This window comes from Cyrtonyx montezumae, unplaced genomic scaffold (assembly GCF_038088225.1).
Source record: "Cyrtonyx montezumae isolate F1298 unplaced genomic scaffold, pur_monq_1.0 scaffold_2, whole genome shotgun sequence".
Taxonomy (NCBI): Eukaryota; Metazoa; Chordata; class Aves; order Galliformes; family Odontophoridae; genus Cyrtonyx; species Cyrtonyx montezumae.
This window is the reverse complement of record NW_027071936.1, coordinates 14,811,008-14,835,491: the sequence shown is the minus strand read 5'-3', so window position 1 is coordinate 14,835,491 and position 24,484 is coordinate 14,811,008. Positions and strand designations below refer to the sequence as shown.

At 38.3% G+C, this 24,484-nt stretch overlaps 1 protein-coding gene across 1 annotated transcript in view; it reads left to right on the top strand.

The window, feature by feature from the left end:
• The window catches only part of SNCA (synuclein alpha), a 65,697-nt gene that overhangs the window by 5,461 nt on the left and 35,752 nt on the right, over nucleotides 1–24,484 (top strand). The window contains exons 3-4 of the mRNA XM_065736067.1: nucleotides 2,851–2,892; nucleotides 8,870–9,015. Coding sequence (XP_065592139.1) covers nucleotides 2,851–2,892; nucleotides 8,870–9,015 — 188 coding nt within the window. The remainder of the gene's footprint in view (nucleotides 1–2,850; nucleotides 2,893–8,869; nucleotides 9,016–24,484) is intronic.

The following is a 24,484-nucleotide window of genomic DNA, read 5'->3' as shown; positions in this document are numbered from 1 at the left end:
TTTCCTCTGAGTGGTTTAAATATGTATTGTAATAAGCAAAAATAGTGTACCGTGTGCTATTGCTCTTGATTCGACCAAGTAGGCGTAGGTCAGTGTCAGATTGTCTCCTAATTCCTTCATTCTCCCTGTTGTGTCTAGTTTAATGAGCAAGATTTCTAATGCTTTGAAGAAGCAGAATGCAAGACAGGTAGCTTCTACGAGGATACAGTGTGGATGACAGCTTTCATTCAACCCCAGCCAGGAATAATCCTCATGTTCTAACAAAATTAGCTGCTGTATTTATAGACCTGTTCTGGCAGACACCAATCTTCCCAATCCTATTGTAATTCTGACTGGAGAAAACAGCTACTTCTGTGCTAGTGTGCAGAAGTTGATTATTTAGCTCTAATATATGCTGCAATTTCTGGACTGCAGTTTAGCTGGTCATTTATGTAAATGTGTTTGTTCTGTATGGGTCAGCAAGTCGTGCTTTTGATGAAGGAAAATATGGCAACAGAAAGTGTGGCATTTCTCGATTAGCTATGTTTTTAGCAGCGTTATGTGAGCTAAGAGTCAGCATGTGGATGTTCCTCTGAAGATAAACACATTACCGATGTCCCCAGGGAGTTCTGTCATACCATCTCTCTCTCACCCTCATCCTTCTCAGCTCTAGGGAACTGTGTTCTTGCTATTCACAGGTTCACATTTGGTAATGGCTTGGATTGCAGTCATATATTCAAGATGAATTGAGATTTTGGTCGGGTCCACAAATAAATTCAGAAGTCAATTCTTTATGTCAAATTTTGTAGTAGATTTGCTGTTAGCCTGAATTAGTTTTGTCTCTGCAGCAGTCAGTAGAACCAGTCATTGTTTAGATTCTGCGTGTATTTATAGTGCTATGCTTGTTCAGTGCTTGTGATGCTGTAGGACTGTAAACTGAGGACCTAAAATGAGTCTTTGAATGTTAACACCTTGGGTTTACCAAAATGTATTCCAGTAGTAAATGGTTTCACTTAGACAGTATAAACTGCACTTTTTGGTATAGAAAATCAAGTATAAGGAGGATGTTTTTGTAGCTGCTCAACTTGCTTATTACTGTAAGGAACAGGAAGTCATTTTACTTGATGCAACAACGTTACTTAATTTTATAATGGAATAATGCTCTTGCTCATAGCTAATGGCCTTTTCAATGCTGTAATCAATTCAATAGTGCCATAAATATATGGCTTAAGCTCTATAAATTAGCACTAGCAGTGAACAGCATTGATGAATGAACTTGTCTGTTATTTCAGTGTTTAATTGTATTATTGTTAACCATTACGAAAAAGGTAGCTTGCTTTTAATGTATTTCTCCTGGATTATCATTATCTTTTGATTTTCTGCTGGAATCAGTTTGGGTATAGTGATACACTAAAATTATATAGATGTTATAAGTGGTAAGTCAAATACAAATTAGGTTGGCTGAGATATTGAGTGACACATGAACGCATTTGATATGTAATTTTTTTGTAGTTAAAATAAGTCATGATATTTTCACATGGTCTTTCCAGAATTTGGCTTGGTCTTCCCGGTGATGTAGTTGCATTGCTTAAACAGGTCTCGTGTTATTTCTCAGTGCTAAGCAGTCTCAAGGTTTCTATTTGCAGAATCTTTGTTGATTTTTCTTGCCTATGATAAGGAGAGAACTGTATTATGTGAACCTTGAGTTTGACTCCAGTGGCACTTGATGTTCCATCTGGTACCTCACATTTCCCTGTGTGATTGCTCTGTAATTCCGACTATCCTATAAGCTCCCAATGGTTTTATTTACTTGGTCCTTCTGTAGGCTCAGGAATGCTTTCTAATTCCCTAGTGTCATGGTTTTATGATTTTTGGTACTGGTATTCCACATCATAACATCATGTAGTGCATTTAGAGTTAAAGAGTTAATGCTCCAGCTCCGTGGATCATCGATAGTTCCAGGTATACCTGTCTCAGAAGAGAAGAAGAACTCCATTCCCCAGAGGACTTTGCGATGCTTTGCGTTCTTATGTGTTTATGCTCAGAGGGAAAGATAAAAAACTGTCTGCGGTCACGGGACACTCTCTTTCCTTTGGGATCGACTCAGCAGTGGGTGCTCGCTGCCGTCCGCCTTCAGCGTTAGCGTAAGGCCTTCGGTTTATCGGACACTATCTCTTGCTCATTTTACTTGATTTATTAGCTTTAATTCCAATTATATTGTATTATATTGTGTTATTTTGCTTTCCGATATCTATTTAGTAAATTAGCTTTCCTCCTCAGATCGTTGCTGCTGTTTTGTTCCTAGGCCTATCTCCCTTTTCCCTTTTCCCTTTCCCCCTTCCCCTTTCCTGGGGCGTGGGTCCGTGGGTCCCCCGCACCAATCGTCACGGAACCGGGCCGAACCTGCCCGTAAACCGTTGACACCTAGAAACTAAGTTCTGCACAGGAGTTGTTAGAAGGAGTTACAAGGAGCTTATGTAAACTTTGGCTCTGATCTCAAAATGTATGCGTGAGTCTCATATGGATGTTAACTTTAAGATGGCTTCTGCACTGTTTTGTCTCTGCTGTTTTGTGGAGTGGCAGACTTAATGTGATAGTTAAGAGAATGGCAAGCTAGTCAGTAAGTACAAGGAAGAACTGCTGAAGTATTTGCAGTATTATCTCTTTTCTAGTCTTTGTGTTCACATGTGTTCTTAATATGTAGTTTTAACTTTTCCCTTAGATGAAATTTGTCTTCTATTTCACCTGATTTTAATTGGAAATAGTGTGCAATTGTATGTTATCTATGCATTTACTGTGTTTTATTATCCATCTTGTTTTTACCAGTACTAAAGAGCAATTATTTTCAACTAAATAGTTATCTTTGTTTAGGTTCCAGGACCAAGGAAGGAGTAGTTCATGGTGTCACAACAGGTAAGATGATTATCTCCTGATTTCTTGATTAACCAACAGTTTCTCTATTAAATAATTGTTTCTTTGTGAGCACTCATATTTCTGAAGGATGTGAATATGTAGAAAAAATTGAGAAGCTAAAACAAATGTTTACTTGTCCCAAATGAATGCTTTTTGCCTAAATCTACGTGCAAGCGTTTAATAAAACTGTTTATAAGTGAGGAGGATTTCTTGAGCAATATTCTGAATCCAAGTCATGCTTATATTGGTGTGAGCCAGGAGGCTGGTGAAACCAGATTCCAAACAGAAGGAAATAGCTTGTTTGTAGAAGTAGATCAATAGTAGTTAATTCCTTTATGTTGTTAGCTTATTGCCAGAATACTCTGTGGAGGAAAGTTATAGCTGTTTTGACATGACAAGAAGTCTCTAATTTTTGTGTGTAAAGAATTTCTGCAAGCCTGGTTTAAATACGTAGTTAAGTTTCCTTCGCATCTGAGGAAGAAGAGTAGTGTGATCTCAAGATGGGAGCAGAGATGAGAGATCTTCTCCCAAGGGGAGATATGTGGAGGGCTTAGTAGGAGTGACTTGGGAATAAGATGTAAGAGCATTTAGCTGGTGATTTAGGGCCCTGTGGAGTCAATAAGATAGGACATACGCAAGTGAAAGAGAAGAAATAGCTGCAACAAATAAGGGAGGCAATGATGGAGGAGATGATGGAGGAGATGATGGAGGAGATGATGGAGGAGATGATGGAGGAGATGATGGAGGAGAAACCTCCTTTATACCGTAGGGACTGCAAGAGCTGTGTAGAAAAGAAAAATTGCTGGGAGCGTTTGCCTTTAAGGCCAGCATCAGTGCTAGCAGCTTGTCTGTGCAGAAATCTTTTTGTGAATCCCCACTTAAAACTGTGATGCAGAATGGGAGTTCGTCCTATGTAGCTGTTAACTAAGCTCTGCAGTGCAGTCACGGCTGCTATTTGCAGTCCTTGTGGTTATACCTGAGCTACCACTAAGCTGCTTGCCTCTAATACATGCAAGTGTAATTATAATATAGTTCAAAGCTTTAATTGGGCAATCTGTGGCAGAAGAAAATTCCCATTGACTTAATGCCTATTTATACTTGACTGATAGTTTTTAGTGTTTCTTCATCCTCATCTGAGAACTATTTCCAATGCTATACTGATAGCTGTTATATAGATTTGTTCTTATTGCAGCAACACTGTGGATGTACCCCATCAGTGCCTCTACTCCTAGAAGATTATTGTGACTCATCAGTATGTTTCCCAGGAGCTGGTTGTGTGGGAAGATAGGAGGGAAATAGCTTGTAGGAGTGAAACATGCCTCGGAGTTTTGATTAACTAATTTGAGTTTGTCATGGTTTGGGATATTTTCATACTTTTAAGTCTCTCAGTAGCAACAGTACTTTCAAACATTCAAGTTACAGTTAGCCGTTTATCTTCACATGGGTACTTCTTCAGGGCTAAGGAGTGAATTTGCATTTCAAACTGACTTGCAGAGAGCATTTTTTTATGCAAGCTGAAACCAGTAATCAATAATTTAGAGTGACTAGTAGGTGGCAGAATTAATGGAAATACTATTTGTATGTGGGGTGCAGGAAAATGTGAGGTGACAGAAGTGCATTGTGTAATTCTATGCTGCAAAAGGAGACATCTGGAGATTGAAGGAAATGCTTTTTCAGGGAATTTGCAGTGTTTTTCCTCTTAAAATATTAAAATAGGAGTTGAAAAAGATTTTTTCTTTTTCTTTTGCGTTTTGTACAGCCAGGTTATCACTAATGTGTTCACACAGGCCAGTGCAGAGAAGGAAGTGTAGTTAGACATCACTTGACAGTACTTCCTATCACAGCTCAAATGTTTGTGAAGTAAACCAAGTGTTTATTTAGTAGCACAGCTGAACATACTGTCTCTGACAGGCCTTCAGAACTTAGTTGCAGGCTAAGTAGATTTGTGCTTGTTAAAGGATTTGAGATCTTGTTAGATCCAAATTCTGATAAATTTTCAGTAGGATCATTACTGTAACCGTTACATGATTGTAGTACAGTAAGATTTGGTGATGATATGCCAGATGTGGAAGTGACAGTACATAACACTTGCACAGAAATTAAGGTAGATCTTGATCAAGGTGGGCTTTACATCAGAACAGAAGTCAAGGTTACTTGAGTGTGAGATAATCGTTTAAGTAATAAGTTTCTGTAGTAGGCTGGCTACGTGGGAGATTTCTTTCCCTCCACCTTTATCTGATATATGTAGTGTGGCAGGAAATATCAAGTTAGAGAACAGAATTTTTGACAGATTTAAAGATAACAAGAAAAAAAAATTTCATGTAACAGAGTGCAAATCAAAACAGGGAGAGAACACATCTGTTCTGTACCATGCTTATAAGTATAATATTCAATGAAATTGATGGTAATTTTAGGGAAAAAAACTCATCTACTTAAAGAAATGAGCTACCCAAAAGTTGGGGATAACTGTTCTTGTGCCACAGTTGATACAACTAACTCATCTAAAGTGGTTGTAAGGAGTTGGGCTGTTGAATGACAATTAAAAATAGGCAGAAGGCATACATAGGCAAGAGGGAACCTCATGTATAATCCAGAGACCGTAATTTCAAATATGAAACAGTATGGATTTGGTAGTCTAAGAATTGAGGATTTACTTGGACGCTGGGGGGGTGGTGGATGAGGGCTGGGGGGAGGGAGGTGTGAAAAAGTGAACTTGTGAGATGCGAAGTAGAGGGGGATAGGTGAAAACAGGTTTAGATTCACTGAATTAATTTTTTTTCTTGAGATACAATTTTAAAATGCTCTGAAAAACGCTTGTGAAGTTATTCTTTAAATCAAATTTGTTTATATATACTCTCTTAAAATGGTGGTTATAATACAGTCCTTTGAGATTCTTTTAGAGGCCTTTTTGACTTTTGCCATAGTACTGGGAGTTTGCCAGTTATGATAATCTTAATATGTGCTAGGATGTTTATGTGAAACCCAAGGTGCATTAACACATTATCAGAAGATTGATTGTAGAGGCTAGAGACGTTTGAATGTGGAATGGAATCTCGGATATAAATTTAAGTGTGTTCACAGTTATTCAATCAGTTCTTTCCTGCTGTTTTAGCTCCAGGATCTTGACTGTTTTGCTGGTTTTGATTAGTTTCTGGTGTGAAACCCTCTGCTGGTAAAGGTACTGACACTCATCAAAGAGCTGACGAACTAAATATTCTTTTCAGTCTTTTCAAACTCAGAAATTATTAAGGCATGAGGAATTGCTTGCTTTTAAGTGTTACTTGATTTTCTCCAACTTTAGTCACTTCAGGACATTGCAAAATGAATATGTCTGGCTGTGATTCTCAGGGGTACCGTGAGCTGGTTATTTGTCAGGTCACCGTTTCTCAGAGCTTACCAAGAATAAGTGTTGCCTATTGTTCTTTTGGGGGTACTAGCTTGTATATCTGACTAGCCTGCTTATTTAATATATATGCAGGCTTTTGACTCTACATGCATAATAATTCATCCATCTTGTTCTTCTTCCAAGAATAAGTGCTTGAAAATGTGCAGCATCCAGGATAGGATTTTTATAGACCATGTTCTAGAAATAAAGCTAAAGCTCTGTTTCGTAGAAAAGCTCAAGGCCAAAAAGCCCTTTGCCTCAGCACTTCTACCAGTGTCCATTTCCTGAAGTGAGATGAAGAGACAATTTAAGTAGTTATGAATTAGTCTACTTTTTTGCCTAGTTCTTTTATTAAACCATTGTTATTTGGTTGCTTCTTTGTATTCTTATTCACTGGTACTCCAGTTCTGTTTCTTTCAATTCTAACATCTTATGGTAAATGTGTAAACTGAAGAACCAACAGTTGACTTATGACTTCTTTGTAGATGAATTTGTCAAGTACATAGGGCTGTCTTATCATCTGAAATCATTTTTTGAAAGTATACTTAGTAAGCATTAGTATCATCAATTCAGAGAAATCATGTTGTTTTCATCTACTTGCATTGATCAAAATAGAAAAGAGCAAAATCTCATTTTGATTTTTTTCAAGTTGTTTTAAAGATTGTATCACCCAGTTGTCCGTGATGAGTAAAGAGCAATCTTCAGCACTAATTTTTTTTTTGCAGTATATTCTAGTCAGTTCTATAACTTGTGTTTCTAGGTTAGCCTTGGTGTGGCCTTTGTATACCATTTAGGGATCCCTTATTCCACAGGTCAACACAAGAAATCAGGCTATAGAACAGTATAATTCTACAGAAGCCAATTTATTCTTTCTTGATTCTGTGATGCAAGGCATACATCAATTAGTCAGACTTAATAGCTTAAAATCATTGAACAAACTGGTATTCAGATTATATTTGTTAGTTGGTACAGACCCCTGCATTCACAATTAATTAATATGCACTTAAGTCTTTTCCCTTGTCACTACTTAATTTAAGCAATAAAACAATTAATACTGGTCACCTTTTTTTTTTCCCACATTTCACTAGACTTGCCTAGCTGAAGGCTTATGAAGTTATTTACGGAATTGTTCTGGTAATAGCAGCTTTGCTAGTGTTCTTGTATTCTTTCAAAAATAGATTTTCTTCTTACTAGTACCAGTGCATTTAAAAATCTGTGTTGTGTGTATAGTTGGCTTGATTTCTGTCAATGGCTCTAATTTGTGCAGGACAGTAACTTACTAGAAAGCAGCTAACTGATTTTTGTATCAAGTGCTGAGTTATAATGAAAAATAACCGTTGAGTAATTTCAGTGTTTTGGATGCCTGGAAATCCTCAGTGTTCTACTTAGTCATGGTGGGTTTTTTTCACACTAAGTTAGGTAGAATGAGAATGCAATCCTTTGGTTTCATTTCCTGTTACAGATATTATTCTGGACTTGAGTAATATTCGATGTCAGGTACATAATTTCTAGCCTTTGCCATTGTTTATTATCAATCATAGCAATCTATGCAGTTTACTCGCTGCTATAGAGAGCTGATCCTTCTTTGTAAGGAATTAAAGAAATCTAATTTCATTGTAGAATAGCTTTCTATACATTTCCAAGAACAAGTATCTGAAATGTTAGTCTGTATACCAGGTGAAATCAAGCCTCTGCTTGTAAAGGATGCAGAGGGAGTTAGGAATGCTTTCTATGGGTCAGACGGTGTTCTGATTGGAAGAAACACAGAAATTTTAGTTAGAATAACGTAGCTATGTGCTGGATATTTTTTGAAATACTGTCCCTTACTTAGCGTAGTGAATGCTCTTTTATTTCCCCTTAAGTATCTGGTTCTCTTCCTTGAAGGCATGTATTCATATGAGCTCTGTTCACCTAGAGTGGTTTTGCTGTAACTCGAGTTGCTGTCAAGGAAGAGCCCTTGGGAATGAATGAGCAGGAAGAATCTAGTAGTACTCTGAGAGGTAGAATGTTGGCCACTGATGTATTTGTAGGCTAAAGAAGTTGTTGTTTCCCTAAGGCGTTACATTAATTACTGATCCAGTTTGCTTAGGCTTTTTTGGCTTGTTTGCTTTTTGTGATTTGTATGTCATAGATGGAAGGATTGGCAGTGAGGCAGGGATAGCAGAAAATCAGATGAAATGCCGTATTAAAAAATCCGTGTTCAAGCAGTAGTGGCTTTGCTTAATAATCATGTATTTGAAAAATGAAGAAATCCTCAGCTTTAGACTCAAGTTTAAAGAAGCCTTCCATGCTGTGTAGTGTGCAGCAGGGGTGTTTGGACTAGTTTGAATGTGTTTTCAAACTGTGCATTATTGGGTGTGCTAGTTAGATAGTAGTGTGAGTCGAGCCTAATAAGGGCCACAGATGAGTCTGGCTTTTCCTTTCCTTGTTCCACTGTGATCACATTGAGGTTCATCATTGAATACCCATTTGAGGTGCACAGAGTATAATGGCAGCCCAACACAATGAAAAGCCGTAGGACCAGCAATAAATGACTCTGACAACCTCAAGAACTTAGTTCCTACAGCTGTAACGTTTTTCCATCTTCTTCAGTGGCTGAGAAGACCAAAGAGCAGGTATCCACTGTTGGGGGAGCTGTGGTGACGGGGGTGACGGCAGTGGCCCAGAAGACAGTGGAAGGAGCAGGGAATATCGCTGCAGCCACCGGCTTGGTTAAGAAGGATCAGCTGGCTAAACAGGTTGGTTTATGCTTTATTCCATCTGTTGATGTAAATGCTGAGTGGCTCTTGGAAATTCAGGGTCTGATGGACTGATTACTTTGGTCTCTGTTGGTAGTATGAGTGCAGGTGTGTTTGTGTTCTGTGAATACAATGGCATGAACTTAAGAATTTGTGTCAACTGTTTTGAACTCTTGATACTGAAGTTGCTCTAGCTCACTCTGTTTGGGGGAGAAAACCCTGTAGGTATTTCTGTTTCAGTGTAGTGGGAAACTTTATGTATTTGCACAGTCCCAAGATGTACTGTGTTCTTTGCTAATATACTTAAGTCCACTTAAGTATCCACCATCCACTTAAGCTAGACAAGAAGTGACTCTAGACAGCTGATGGAAGTGTTTCTTTCTAAAGTGTGTATACTATTGCTTGTACATGAAAATAACCCAGAAAATAAATTCCTTACTACTTTGTGTGAACACTTGTTTATAATAACAAAATGGAGTTCTGAATAATACTAGTATTTTCACATAAATATGGGTGTCGGCTTGATTTTAAAATGAAGCTTCATTGTTTATCTCTTGAATTTATTGTCCATAGGTGCTGTTATAATTGAATTGTTTAATGTTCGTTTTTGTCCTCATCTGTCAGCATAGTGTATTTTTGTCTATCTTACGAAGACTACTGGTGCTTAAATCATAAGAAGAAAGTGGTATTACACTGTGGTAGGCATCCACTCCTCTGTGGTAGATTGGTCTGGAAAGCTTCTCACTAGTGGTTTTGTTCTTTTTCAAAGGAGCTTTCCTGGGGGAACTTTATAGTCCCTTTCTGCTCAGATATAAAGAGAATGTTGCTTTAGAACTGCCCATGCTTCTTTATAAAAGCTATTTACAAGATAGGCTAGTTGAAGTACTTAACTTGCCAGGGGATGCAGGAGTATGAAGTAACCATTGTTGTGTACACCATTAATTTCTGCTTATGCTCAGCACTAACTCTTCGGTAGTTAAGCAGTGAGGTTATTCTTTTTGTTGGTAATTCTTTGAACCCTTTAATTGATGCCATAAGGATCACTGTTGCTTTAATATGCAGCTGCCTTTTTTAATGTTAACCATAACTAATATTTTTCATGTTACTGTAAGCTTATAGTCCCTTATAATTATAAAATGTGATGCTAATCTCTACTGACTAAAATATAATGCAATTCTGTACATTATAAAGCTCACATATGAGTTACGATGGCTGTAACGGAATTATTTCATGTCTGTGAAATGAAAGAGCATCCATAATGTGATGCGTATTATTCCATAGTCCCATAAATAGCACCATTATTTTGAACTGGTGCTTTGTTCTTGCAATATAGAAAAGCATTTATTTGATGCTTGATACTGGTATTTTTAGTCTGTTTGGCAGTCAGCTACACAGCATGGCTAGCTATCTGATCAGTATTTGCAGCTCCTAACAGGCTCCACTGCATCTCTGTGCCTTATTGGTCTTGCAGGAGATGAATAACCAGACATATCATTTACATCAAGTAAAGGTACTTTAAAGCCTAGTACATTCTACATTCATGTGCAGTTTAGATACTGAATTGGCCTTGGTTCTCACAGTGCTGTTAGGATGGGGTTTGGGTGTAGGCATTCAGAATACTCGCCATGCATATAGAGTAGTTTGGCTTCAGTTGTTGTGTCCAGCCTGGAAGTAGGGCACCTCCAGAAATAAGGGAAAGGTAAAAATGAGTCATACTATGTAAATCTCCATGTGATTTTGATTCTTTTTCTGGAAGATAGCTTTTCTGGAAGATAGCCTTTCTGAAGCTTGTTATATTCAGGCTTCTTTTCAACTGGATGTAGGAGACCAGGACTAGCAATTCTGTTCCTGGCACTGGAGTGTGGCTAACCAGTGTCTGTAACACACTGGTATTCCAGTAGGCATCTATTTGGAGCTGTCCTGAGTCATGTGACTGGGTCCTACTGTTGGAGCAGGTCCGGAGGAGGGCCACAATAATTCAAGGGCTGGCATATCTCTTGTATGAAGCAAGGCTAAGGGAACTGAGCTTATCTATCTCAGAGAAGAGAAGGCAGTGGGGAGACCTCATTGCTCCCTTCCATTACTTGAGGAGAGCTTACAAGCAGGACTGTGAGGTTCTTCCTCTGATAGTAACTAGGCAAGGGGGAGTGTCTTTGAACTAGAAGAGGGGAGTTTGAGTTCAGATGTGAGGAAGACATTTCTTACTCAGAGGATGGTGAGGAGCTGAACCAGGTTGCCCAAAGATGTGGGTTCCTCATCTCAAGAGGCACTCAAGGCCAGATTGGATTGGATCCTGGGCAGCCTGATTTAGTGATTGGCAATCTTTCCCATGGCAAGGGGGTTGAAACTAGATCTTTTAATTTCCTTTCAATTGAAGCCATTTTGCGCAAAGACAGTGCATGTTTGGGCTGTGCAAGTTAAAAGATAGAGCCTCCACAGCATGAGGAGAGGGCACGCCAATCCAGTTGAGGCTGTGGCAGCCCATATGACAGCTCTGATAGTACGTGACAGGGATGTTTTGATTGTGCCATTTGGAGATCTGTCCCAGAGGGAATACAAGGTGGCAGAACCTCATTACTTAATGCATCAAGGGTGGTTTCAGTTAGTAGATTCTTATTAATGTTAAAAGGTCTAATGTACTATGAGTAGCTTTTTAATAAATGACAATTGGTAATTTTGTCTAGTATTCAGAAGTTTTTACATATTCCCAGTATGTATCTATTTCTAGGCTTTTTGCGTTGTTTACTGTGATACTGCATAGAACCAATTAAGACGTTATAACCGGTTGCCAATTGTAGTCTATTATTCCAATACTTGTAATTTGTTGTTACTCTAACTTGTAACTGTAGGAAAACAGGGTCTTCATGCTGCCTTCTTAGTGTTAAGAGAAGACAAATAGAGATACTGGTATATACTGATAGGTGTTTTACCTTTACTCTGTGCCTGCGTGTATATTTTGTCTGTGTTTAGTAGGAGTGTGCTTCTAAATGGTTTTTGTAGATGGTGTAATGTCAGTTAAATGGAGATGTTCACTGTAGAAATGAGCATGGTGAACATGCCCTATTTTAAGTTAAGCTTTGAGTATTGTACTGTTAGCTCAGTGTATATATAGAAAGGTAATATGTAGGTATAAGTAATGATTATCCATTATATAATATTGCATGGGAACAGAGAAAAAATTCCGAAGTTTGTTACTTCTGTATATGTCATTTGTAGTGAAAATATGAGTTGTGGCTCGAAGCAGTGATTGAGCACCTGGTGGGAAGTTAAGGCCAACCCAGGGGAGCTCAGGTGCATGCAGTTTATGTAAGTAATCAGGAAGTGGTGCCAGGATTTGCCCCCTTTCAGACCTCATTTAAGTGTTGGCAGTGGAGGCGAGGGTGTCTTGCAGGAGATGTCTGTGTACCTGAGGCCTTAAGGTAAACAGATAGTTTTCTTTGTGTCTACAGCTGTTGAATTTGATCAGGTCCTTACTTGCTGCTGCCTAAAATTTTGCTACTCCGCTGTCACTGTGCTCTTTGTATTGCATTGCAGTAATTAAGTTATGTTCATTATTAACTTCACTGAATTTGTCATCCCATGTTTTTGGTACTCTAGCATTGTGAGAGCATATTTAAGTTCTGACTACTTCGGTGAATAATTTTAGTAATAATACTCTATCAGGGCAAAGCCGGACAAAACAGCAGTTGAGCTCAATCCTCAAAGTACTTTGTTAACAATGCACAAAATGAGTTATCTTAACAAGGTAAACAGTAAAAAGCATCATCCTTAAGATTAGCACTTAAAGGTACTACACATACATCTCTTTTCTTTCCAGCGTGTCTCTTAATTGAACCTTTTGCATTCTGTTTAACTCTTGTGAAAACCAAATTGTAGCAGCAGATAGTGCAGAAGTTAAAATACACATAGATAATTAAATAGGTGGTAGTAAAATACAGCTCATTTGTTTACTAAGCATTCAGGGTAATAGTGATGATTAATTTAGGCGTTAAGCATGTTTGTTAAATATTAAAATATTTTCTTAATTGTTTTTTATGAGGATTAAAGTAGAAGAATTCCTGAGTATTCCCCAAAGAAGTGTTAATTACTGTCTTTTGTTTAAAAGAAAAAGCTGAAAATATCTATCTTGCCTTAATATTTTGCACTTAAAAAATGCTGACACCTATTTAGAGATTCTTGTTTTTTCTTGAGCTGAAATAGCCAGAAGGTTAGAACTGACTTGTTACTTAAGTTACATGGAGAAATTCTAAGTTAGCTTCTCTTTTTTTCCTGTCCTTTTCTCTACTTTTCACTTAAAATATGTTTTAGTTAATTTACTTCCTACTGTTCAGTTATACTTCATGTCATACCTAAACTTCGAAACTTACGGAGCTGATTTTAATGTGCTTCTTAAATTCAGTAATGTTACAGAAATAGATCTGATCTAAAAGTTGGTTATAAACAATTCCTTTGAACAACAGAAGATTCATAGTTCTTTATGTTCTCACAGTCTTTACACTCTGCATATGCTGCAGAAGACCTAGCTCATTGAAGGATTACTATTCCACATATTTCTAGCCTGTAGGTGAGCCAATTATTCCTGGAATATAGCTCAGAAATACAAGGGAGGATTTGCTGGATATTAATATACCGTTTGATCCTTCAGAAAGGAATGAATAGGAAGGCAGTTAGCATAAGTTATGAGACTTACTGTGTCAAGATGACAACAGTTTGCTGATTTATTCCTTTGCTTTAGAACTTTTAATGAGGAAAAAGTGAAGCTTGGAATTAAGAACAACTTTCAAGTAAGACTTCTGTGTTTAATGCAGAAATAACTTTTGCCTTACTAATTGTGGAGCTGGTTCTTTTCTTTATTTGTTGCAAACAAGGTGGTCTGAGCATGTGTAGCAGCATCTGTTTCCCTCAACTACTTCTCCCCATTGTTTCTTGCTGTTTGTGACTCTAATCTAAGGTCAGAGTAGAGAATGGTTAAGCTTACTATTACATGTTCATAATCTGGGTCCCTACTGAACCTGTGAAGTTGCCTGAAGGTCTGAACTTAAAACAAGCAGTGCCCATTTTGCTTTGTGGTGCATTGCAAGGAGTGGGAATTTGGCTGTTCAGAGTGGGCCCAGCTGTGGTTCCGGTGTTGACACTCATGCTTTGCCTGTGGTAGCAATAGTAGCAGTCATTTGTACTTTTGCAAAGCTTTCATTTGTGGTAAAATGGCTACCAGATCGCTTTCTCTTTGCATAAACCTGAGTGTGATAGATGCATTAGTTAACCAAATCTGTGCATACGACCATGCATCTATCAGGTAATTGCTTTTACATTTCTATTTAAATAGTTAATGAATGGCATGTACTTTGAGGTAGCGTTAATCTTTTCCCTGTCAACTCAATATTAATAGTTTGAACATCTGCAGCAAACCAGGTTATTTATCAGCATTGATTGTTTCCTTTCATTTAATTTGGGTAGATTAAGAGTACAAGAATGAGGGGAGAGATGAATTCCATTAGGGGCTCTACATGTTTGAGTTGCTCAGCAAGAGGCTCGTGTTAAGTGGAAGTGTTAGTTAGCTTTTCCTTCCAATTCATGTAGGAAGGGGGACTGTCAGTAAGCTGACACTTGTTTGACTACAGCAGAGCTGGGTTGTCTTTGGTCTGGGCCTTTCTTGCAGAGGATTGATATCTTTTGATCTCAAGGTTACCAGTAGCAATTGAATAACGAAAGGCTTATCCGTATTTTTTAAGTGAATAATACAGGAAGTTTTTATTTAATCTTAAATGTAAGGCACCTATGGCTAGAAAACATAAAGGTTTTGGACTTAATGTATTCTCACATCTCTCTTTCGTAACATGGTACATCTTTTATTTAAGTAGGAAAGCTCAGGGATCATGGAGACTGTCCAGAGGCATGAAAGTCAAGAAGCCTTGTGAAACTCTATTGTGCTACTGTATGGCTGCTTCATAATGGAATAAGTGTAGCTTTGGGTCAGCAATTTGTAACTTTTCTAACCAGTTGCAATTGAAGTTGCTTGAAGCAGTTGCTTTTTCCCTTGGTGTCTCCATGTAAACAAGCCATATGTATTTTAAATATAATTTATGTTCATACTGTATTATAGCCTTGTAAAGAGCAGTAGGGAGTGCTTACTGAAACGGTGCAACATTTAGATGCAATTCCATTTTGTGAGACATTTGAACAAAGCCCACTGGAAACAGGCTGATAAACAGAAAGACCACAAAGTCAGAAAACACTTGATGAAAAGTACAAAGACGGCAAGCAAATTCCATATTTTTACTTTCCTTGCAGTTTGAGGTATTTCCTGACACTATTCAGCAGTTAAACGTGTGCCTGCTGGTGCAACTTTTAGTGGCTTGGTTTTAAGTCACTTTAAAACAGCAGTGTTTGAAATGTTTTTGAAGGTGTGGTATATAGAGATGAATTTGCACTGGAAAATGTATGAACTTAGATGATGGAATATATATGATTTGAGTTAGAAGTGCTACAGTTTTGGTGTTTGCTGATTGTAAGGTGGAGATGATAGGAAGGTTTAGAGTTGTGACCTCTGCTTGGCCTCCCTGGTTGACAGATGAAATGCTGTTCCTGTTGTGGCATGCGTTGTCAGTATTTTTTCTCACAGAGGAAAACTGCTGTTTGAATGAAGGCTGTGTTCTGTGTTGCAGCCTTGCCTTGTACTGACATGTATGACAAAAACAGAATTAGAATTGTCTGAGTCACAGCATGAGATAAGCTTGTGATTTTAATGAGATATCCTGGACTTTATTGCTCTTCATTAAATGACTACAAGATAAATGTTAAGGTCTCTAGTGTGACTTGCTTCTGATTTCTTGCTGTGGGATAACATTTTAGTGCAGGTTTATATTCTGCATCTACCTGCTGTTTTTGCTACTGCTGTCCACTAATTGTTCCTAATTAGCTTGAGAGGAGTTAGGTTGTGAAGCTGTTGGGTGGCTTCAAATAGATAGATCTTCTCAAGCAATTGCCTAACTACTGATTTAGCTTTGAACCTGGAAAAATTAAGTGCTGACTTATCAGCAGATACAGTTGAAGGATAGGCTATTACTTGATCTGAAAGGATAAATTCATTCTGCAGTGATTTTAATACTTGTCATTGCAATGTGATTTTTTTAGTGTATCTATAACAGCAGAACACTTTTTTTCCTCTTGAAGGAGATGCAGAAGTGCTTCTGCATTCTGTTACCGGTTGAGTGAGTTTGCATTTACTGTGAGAGTTTGCTTGTTTTCAGCTTGTTTTTCTCCTTAAAATATTTACTCAAGTCTTTCATCCACCTCCTAAATCATCAGTCTTCCATTTGTTTCCTGACTGACCTGACGTGCCCCCGTAGCATATTCCAGGCTGTTGTTTGTGTACTGAGCTGTGCAAGTCTCTCAGGCTCATCTGGCACCCGTTCTGTTTCATGGTGTTCTAGTCTTCCCTATGCAGCCATCTGTGAGATTTTGTGCTGTATGTAGCAATGTATTTTTTCTGCTTTACATAGTTGTTAAATCCATGTTAAATGTTCAGGAAGGTGCTGTTTACTTAGGAGAATGTATTTAAGTTGACTTGGGGATGATATTCATGCCAGCTATTCCTGGTGGCTCACTGTTTTTGCTCTATGTTGCAAGGAAATTCTGATTTTTTCAGATGGGAGATGGTTCTGTGTAGCCCATGGCATTGTGCAGACTACATAGGTGTGCTTATGTGCAGCTTGAGGTACAAGCTTTACGAGCTGGTAAACATCACTAGGTTATTGTATTAGTCTCATTCTGCTGTGTTTTGGTGCTCCTGTCCTCAGCTGGCTGCATTGTATGCTTCAGCCTAAGTTGTTTTTTCTTAGAAGGTAGTTATTTTCAAAGCAGTTCTTTTTGTTGCTATCTGAAAGACATGTTCTTGAGAGTTCTCATGATTATGTCTGAGGCTATTTCCTGATATGGTAAAATCCGAACATTGCAGCTGATTTTCTTAGCTAGCGGTGGAAGTTCATGGCAGGTGCTCAAATGGATTTTGGTCAAGTATTGTAATGTGTGCTTATGTTTGCCACTGTGTTCTCTGAGTACAGTAAACAGCTGTGGGCTGCTCAGTGGGTGTAACTAGCTGTGGTCATTAGAGTAGTATTTACTCAAAAAGTAGTCAGAACTGAAATGCAGTGGAAATAATTCTATGTTGAGAGTGAGATACTAATCTAGTTTTTTCAGAAGACTACTTATGTCATGTAAAAAGTTAAACTAACAAAAAAATTATCTGTAACAGAGAGAAGGGAGGAGAAAAGTCCAAATGCTTTTGTGAGGGTTACCTGCATCTGAGGATGTCACTTTAATTACTACAGCAGAAAGGGAGTTTAAGGACTAGATGTCATAAGCAAGCATCAGTGACATATGATACATACTATGATCACTGATGGTTGTCCGTGTAGAATTCGTTTCCAGATGAAAGCTGATTGACAGTCTCTGAATGTCTGGGAGTTCTCTGAAGCCTCTACTGTGTTACTAAGGAGAAAAGAGGGCATGCTGACCTATCTCTTCTGCAGTAAACTAGCATTTAGATGTGGCTCACTTGGTTTCAGCAGTGCTAATTTGGTCACTTGAAAGCAGTTAAGTGGCCTCTATATGTCTTCAAGTACTTGTCTCAAAGTATTTGTTTTCAGTTTTAAATTACTTGTCTCGAATTGTTTGCTTTTAAAGCTTCCTTGGTGTATCTAAGGAATCTAAGTTCTTACTGTAGAAAGCTACATGTAACATCTCAAATGCTAGAAAATGTCGATTTCAGACCCTTCTGTACCAGGAGATTAAGGCAAATTATTCCCTGTGTGGAAACCGGAGGTGTAAGCTGCTGAAGTTGTCTTCCAGAACCACTCGTTTTTGCAAGGGTGAAGCAGCAGGAGATGATATGGCTTTGAAGATGTTTTTGTTTGACCTCCATGTTTTTGGTGTTTCCTTTCAGAGCTGTTTGTGTTGTTAACTTGTGCTCAGCTAGTAAACAACTTTTTACCTTGCTCAGTAGGTAAGTCCCAAGCAGAAAGAGGAGCAGCCTGTGACAGGTAGAGGTGCAGAATACTTGCAGGGTGTATTGCATTGGAACAACTGGGCTCCAGATTTTTTTGAGCTTTTTTTTTGAATTAGCATTTAAGAAGTCATTAGCACTTGAAGTTCTGAAAATTGGCTTCTGATCACTTCTAACCAGCTCCTGTTTGATTCTTTCCTGTTTATAATTACATAGATTAATGCACAGCTGATAGTTCAGAAGTGCTCGACTGTATTTTAAATTTAAGCATTAAATAGTCTCTACAACTGACCAAATGTCCAAATTTGATGGAAATAGTTTTTGAGTGCTGATTTGTCTATGGCAGCTGTTGAGTCATGGCCTGAATCACTGATTGAGCACCAGGAGTTAGTTCTTTTTTGGAGTTCTTTTCCTGCAAACCTAGATCCTTGGAGACAGGTGAGCATTCCTCACCTTTTTGTGTCATCTCTTTGCTTGTGCTGGTTCCTTTGACATTATGATTTGAATAAAGTGTCTAAGATGACTCAGCTTTTCAAATGTACCTCTCTGCGCAGTCTATAAATGATTATGTACACGTGAGCCACTTTCTGCTTAACATACTTGTGACTATTAAAAGTAACATTGTACTGGGGCATCAAACACTTCAGTTTGCTACTTAACATCCAGTGTACCTTAGCCATGCAAGAATTCCATTTGAAGATGCTTGTTTAACCCTGGTCTGACTTCAGTACTACTTGGTCAATTATTTGAACTACTGCTTTCTAGATTCCTGGTTGTATCAGGTTTATGATTGGGTCACAATTTCACGCATGCAGTGTTTCATCTTAGAAGTCCCTCCAGGTATAACCATTGGAGTTCAGATAGACATAATTTATGTGAATGATTTTATTTATATTCAAGAAAGATCAGAGACTGAACAGAGTTGAAAGCAGAGTTCATTTCCCCTCTGGAGAGCAGTATTTGAACAGGTCAAGAGAGAAGTCACTGTAAAGTTCATGTAAATACAAGTGTTTCTTGCTGACACTGAGACATGAAGAAAGATTTATCCTCCTCATCCCCACAGAGTTCTTAAAAATTCATCTTAAGTGCATTTTTTATGTTAGGTGCTGGATGAAAAAGAGCTTTTTTTCAGTCCAATTGTGAGGATGTATACAAATAAAGGGAAAGGGGGGGGAGGGTGCTGGCTCTTTTGGGAGGCTATACCACAAGGCTGCGAGGCCATCACTTAAAAATTGGTGATTTCTGATAGAAGTCTTGCTTGTGCCATTTGGTTCATTTTGCTGAGTTGGAATTTAAAACACAGGTTTCTGAAATTAGCGTGTTTTTCTGGATGATAGTATTTCAAATGTTATTTTTCATACGTTAATAAATTTTTGGTAGCTTTGAAGGAGAGTTTCTATTCTATTAGAGCTGACCTGCTGTCTAAATTAGTGTGGTGAGCTTGCTATTCATGGTCATCAGCACAATGTTTCCTTCTTCCTATTTTTGGAGGGGGTGATGTGCTCACAATTCACAGGAAAGGTAACGGATTTAGTAACGCTTCTTTCCACCTCCTACACACCATCTATGCATGTATGAAATAAGGTTTTTAAATCTCAGTAATCTTTGCAGATTTCTCCTTGAGCTTTAATTCAGATGACTGCTTTGTAACCTTAGAATTGTGAAGACCGGAAGAGACCTTTAAGGTCATTAAGTCCATGTGTCAGTCAGTCGCTACCATACCCACTAAACTTTGTTCCTCAATGCTGTATTTACTTATTTCTTGAGTATCTCCAGGTATTGGTGACTCTGACACTACCCTGGGTAGCCTGTTCTGATGCTTGGAAACGCTTTGAGAGAATAAATTTTTCCAATAAACTTATCTGAACTTCCCCGGCAATAGCAGCTGGTATGAGTTTTCAAAACGCTTGTTGTGTTCAACAGTGAGAAATAAGTTAAGGATTAATGAAACTAGTATGAAAAATGAAATGTAGGACTAGCTCTGGAATCTTTCTGGAGTGGTGAATACATGGATGATGTTTAAACAAGGGTCGTTGGTTTATTTATCTTTTCCCGAGTCAGTTGTTCTTTAGCTTAGTTTTATTCCTCTAAATTTCGTGTGGTACACTGTATAACTGCTTCACTTACCATTGAATTCCTCACTGGTTTCTTGAAGGGGAATAGAACTTGACAGCTCTTGTTGGTTTGCAGGCAAAAGAAGAGAACATGGGAAATGATAGTTAGTACTTGTGTGTGAATGTAACTAGTCAAGATACATGTAGCAATGGTATTTGCTGTGGGTTGCTAGCTCAGGCTGCTGTAAAAGTGGAGGTGAGGTTTTCCAGTGGCTGGGAACATGTTGGATTTAAAATTTACTGGGAAAAAAAGTAGCTGTTCTGACCAGGACAGATGGTTCTGAAGAGATTACTGGTACTGATACTACTTGTTACTGGTGGATGGCAAACTAATTATGGGCAAGCTAATTATGAGACTGTTTCCTCACAGCCCAGAAAGCCAACTGTATCCTGGGCTGCATCATAAGAAGCCTGATCAGCATGTTGAGGGAGGTGATGTTGCTCCTCTGCTCCACTGGTGAGGCCTTGACTGAAGTCCTGCATCAAGATGCAGAGTCCTCAGTACAGGAGAGACAGCTGTTGGGGTGTGTCTGGAGAAAGACCACGTGAGTGATTTAAAGGATGGAGTACCTCTCCTAGGAGGACAGTCTGAGAAAGCTCAGGCTTTTCAGCCTCTGGAGAAGACAAGGTTCCAAGGTGACCTGATAGCAGTTTCAGAAAGTGCAGTGGAGCTGCAAGGAAGAAAGGGGATGTACTCTTTATCAGGGTTTGAGGCAACAGGACAAGGGGAGTTGGTTTCCAGCTTATAGGATGGGTTTTGTTGGGATATAAGGAAGAAGATTTTTACAGTTACGGTGGTGAGGCACTGGAGCAGGTTTCCCAGAGATGTAGTTGAAGCTGTGTCTCTGGAAATTTTTAATGTGAGGCTAGACCAGGCTCAGAGGAAGCTGATGCAACTGTGGATGTCTCTGTTAATTGCAGGGTATTTTGATGAAATGACCTTTGAAGGTCCTTTCTAACTTTAAGGGTTGTGTGATTCAGTGATACTAAATCTGTTCTGACAGCATCTATTGACAAAATGCTATTGAAAGCTGATGACACACCTTGTTTTTGTTGATAGATTTCATTAATCTGGTAGTGTGTTCTTTGTGGTAACTATTAACAAGCCAAGTAGGTAACTGCATTATTGTAATTGGATTATAATAGCATCAGTGAAAGGGAAGCCAAGTTAGTCAGCAGGCGAACTTGTCATGTAACTCTTAAACTGCTTCTCTATGCAGCTCTAAATTGTGCCCTACCACTGCATTAAACACTATAATCAGCTCTGCTTTGCGTAGCTGTCAAAAAAAAAAGCTGTGTACTAGACTTGGAGGTTTCTCAGGTTGTTGATGTTATAAGCCATTCCTGCTTGTAGGTCTGAGCGGGCCTTTATTTTAAAAGTTCTGAGCAGGTGAGGTCAGCTTAAGTTATACAAATGCAGTGGCGGGGGAAGCTTCATCTTGTAACAGTATCAATAGTGGCTGAATGCTTGAAGCAATATGGCATTATAGTAGCTGGTCTCGGGTAAGCTTTGCAAGCGTATGTATTAAAATAATTCAGTTTCTGCTCTTTGCAGGGGAAAATAATCCTGACATCAGTTGATAGGTCCTGACTGAAGTTCATAGACTGTAATGTGCGTCCCATATCTAAACTTATTGCCTAGACTATCTGTAGGTATGGTTGTTCTTTCAAAGTCTTTCTTGACATTTAAAGGATTAGGATCTTATCAGAGCTGTCTATGAAATGATAGTATTTCAAGTCTTCTAAATCAGTGCTTAAAAGCAGTTTTTAAAGGGTTTATTTTGTGTGCGTGCTTTCTTTTGCTTTGTTTATTTGAGAGAAAGTAAAGTCTCCCTTTGTTTTGAAAGTTTTGAAATTGTTTAGGTTAATGATAGCAAGTATGTTTAGTATTTAAATTTCTTCTGAAGGGGCAACGGGGGAGAGGATTTGCCTGGCTCATCCCCGGACATTGAGATCTGTCTTTCAAGTCACCATCTGACTATTGAGCATTGTCTGTTAGTTATAAGTGCACATATTGCTCTGACAAGCTAATGTTGGCAATGTGCCATGGTCTGAGGCTGACTGGGGAGGAGGGGGGCAAGAAGTGTAGACTTCGTTTACCTGGGAGCTTCCTTCCCCCCAGTAAGGCTCTGTATGAAGTTTTCTTAGATGCTTTGAAGTGAGTAATAATAGAACAGGAGTTTGCAAGGTAGTCTGATTAAATTCTAAGATTAGTTTAGGGGTGAGGGAGTATAATCAATGTTCCCTATTTGGCTGATGCTTGAAGTGAACTGTGCAGCATGAGAAGCACAAATTACATCAGTCCAAGCTCAAAAGGCTAGAGAACAGTCCAGCACAGCTTACTTAATGGAATAGCACCAGGAGAGTTTTGGGCTACGTGCTTGCCAGTAGGTTGTGCAGTAGAAAAAAAAAAATAAAAATCACATGGCTGCATGCTATTTGATATGAGCTTTATCTGAGTATGTTAGACCAAGTTAATTTCTTTAATATATTAACGTTAAAAGTGCAAAGGTAACACGCTCCTATTCAGTAGTGCATTGTTGAGTGGTTAAACTGAACTGATATCAGTTGCTCATGAATTAAGGGAAAAACAAGAAGAAGTGTATATACATACTGATAAAATAAAATTTGAAGTGCAAGTATCGTTTCATGACTGATGATATACTGTGCATGACAGTATGCTGTTAGTAATATCTCTGAATAGTTTGACTGTTGACTGCGTAGTTCTAAGCCACTTAGATCCTTGGGATGTTTCTATATGGAGTTCTGGCTGATTTCTCTGGGCTTTGTGTTCAGAACACCTTTGACACTAAGCTTCTCTCCTACTGTTAAAAAAATGTGCCATGGATCACAGATGTTTTGTGTTTTTTTTAATAAATTTTGACTACTAAGATTTGTTGAATTTATTGACTAGAAATAAGTTTTAATAAACTGGAAAAAGAGATGTCTCTTTGAATGTAACATAAATAACGCTTGGAAATATCAGGTTGTCCTTTGTTGTTCCTTAGCGTGTTTTTTTTTACTCTGCACTTCACTGTGGGAGTCAGCATTTATCATCAGAATAGTTGTTGCATTCCAGAGACACCAAGCATTAGGTAGATAGAATCCAAATATCACTGAACTGAAAGGAGCTTCACGTTGATGCTGTGAAAGAATGGTGCGATGTCTAGTCAATTCACCCTTTAATGTTATTTCAAATATGACTTCATTCTCATGAATAAGATCTGTTTTAAGCATGTTGATTGTTACTCTATCTTATACCAGTATTTCTTTTATCAACTTAGTTTATCTTGAAGGTTGGTAAGATTTGAAACAATTTCTAAGAAAAATGGCAAGGCTGGTATGGTGGCAGCTGAGCTCTGGATGCAGTTCAGTTTTAGCTAATTAATTTCTCATTCATCTCAGCATACACTGATGTTTCTTGAGAGTGAGTTTAGAAGGGAAAGATGGGATAAGACAGATAAGAATGGTACTTTCAGTGTAGTGTAATAAGTGTTTGTTCTGTTAACTTGTTTTGCTTTCTTTTCAGGATTGCTCTGGCCTTGAAGTACTTAAGCCATATCAACAGTTTTGTTTTTCCAGGCTGTGTTCAGACTGAGCATCTGAGATCTGAGGTAACTTGGTGCAAGTTAACTCAGATTTTAAACTTGATTCCAAACTGAATATTCTATTCCACTTCTCGATCATCAGTAGTGATGTATTTATGCTACTAGTATCAATGTTAAGAAGCACAGGAGCTGGAGACTGTGATGCTCTTGTCAGAGCAACTGTTTTGTTCTTTAGCTGTCAATGTACTAAGTAGTGTTAAGTCAAGTGTATCCCACGTGCCTCAGGTGGTTATAGTATACACTGCCTTTTGACATATTTTCTCTTAATAATATATTTCTTCTTCTGTACGTAGACTATAGAATTCCATAGTAAGTGGAAACAGTGCTTTCTTATCTTTCTTCTTTTCCTTCTTCCTTTCTTTGCTGTCCCAGCTCATGCAGTTTCCATCTTCAGCACCGTTTTCTTGGTAATGCAATAAACTACGAGAGCTGTTTCAAACTGCCCGAGAAGCAGACTATGCTTGTGCAGTGATAGGGAGTTCAGGAAGATGCTGAGCATATTGGAGCTTGAACAGTTACTTTGTGAAGACAGAATGGAATAACATTGTCTATCATAGCTTTTGTCCTTCACCACTTGTTGGTAAATAGAAATAAAGGGTGGTTGGTGTAAAGAGAACTGAGATGGTTTTGTTTCCTTGGGCTGTTTGTATTCAAGTGTTTCTTACCTGAACTCACGTGAAATAGGATGGACTATGTTAGTATTATTCTAAGCATGTTTTTTGACTGTGTCTTTCTTCTGTCAC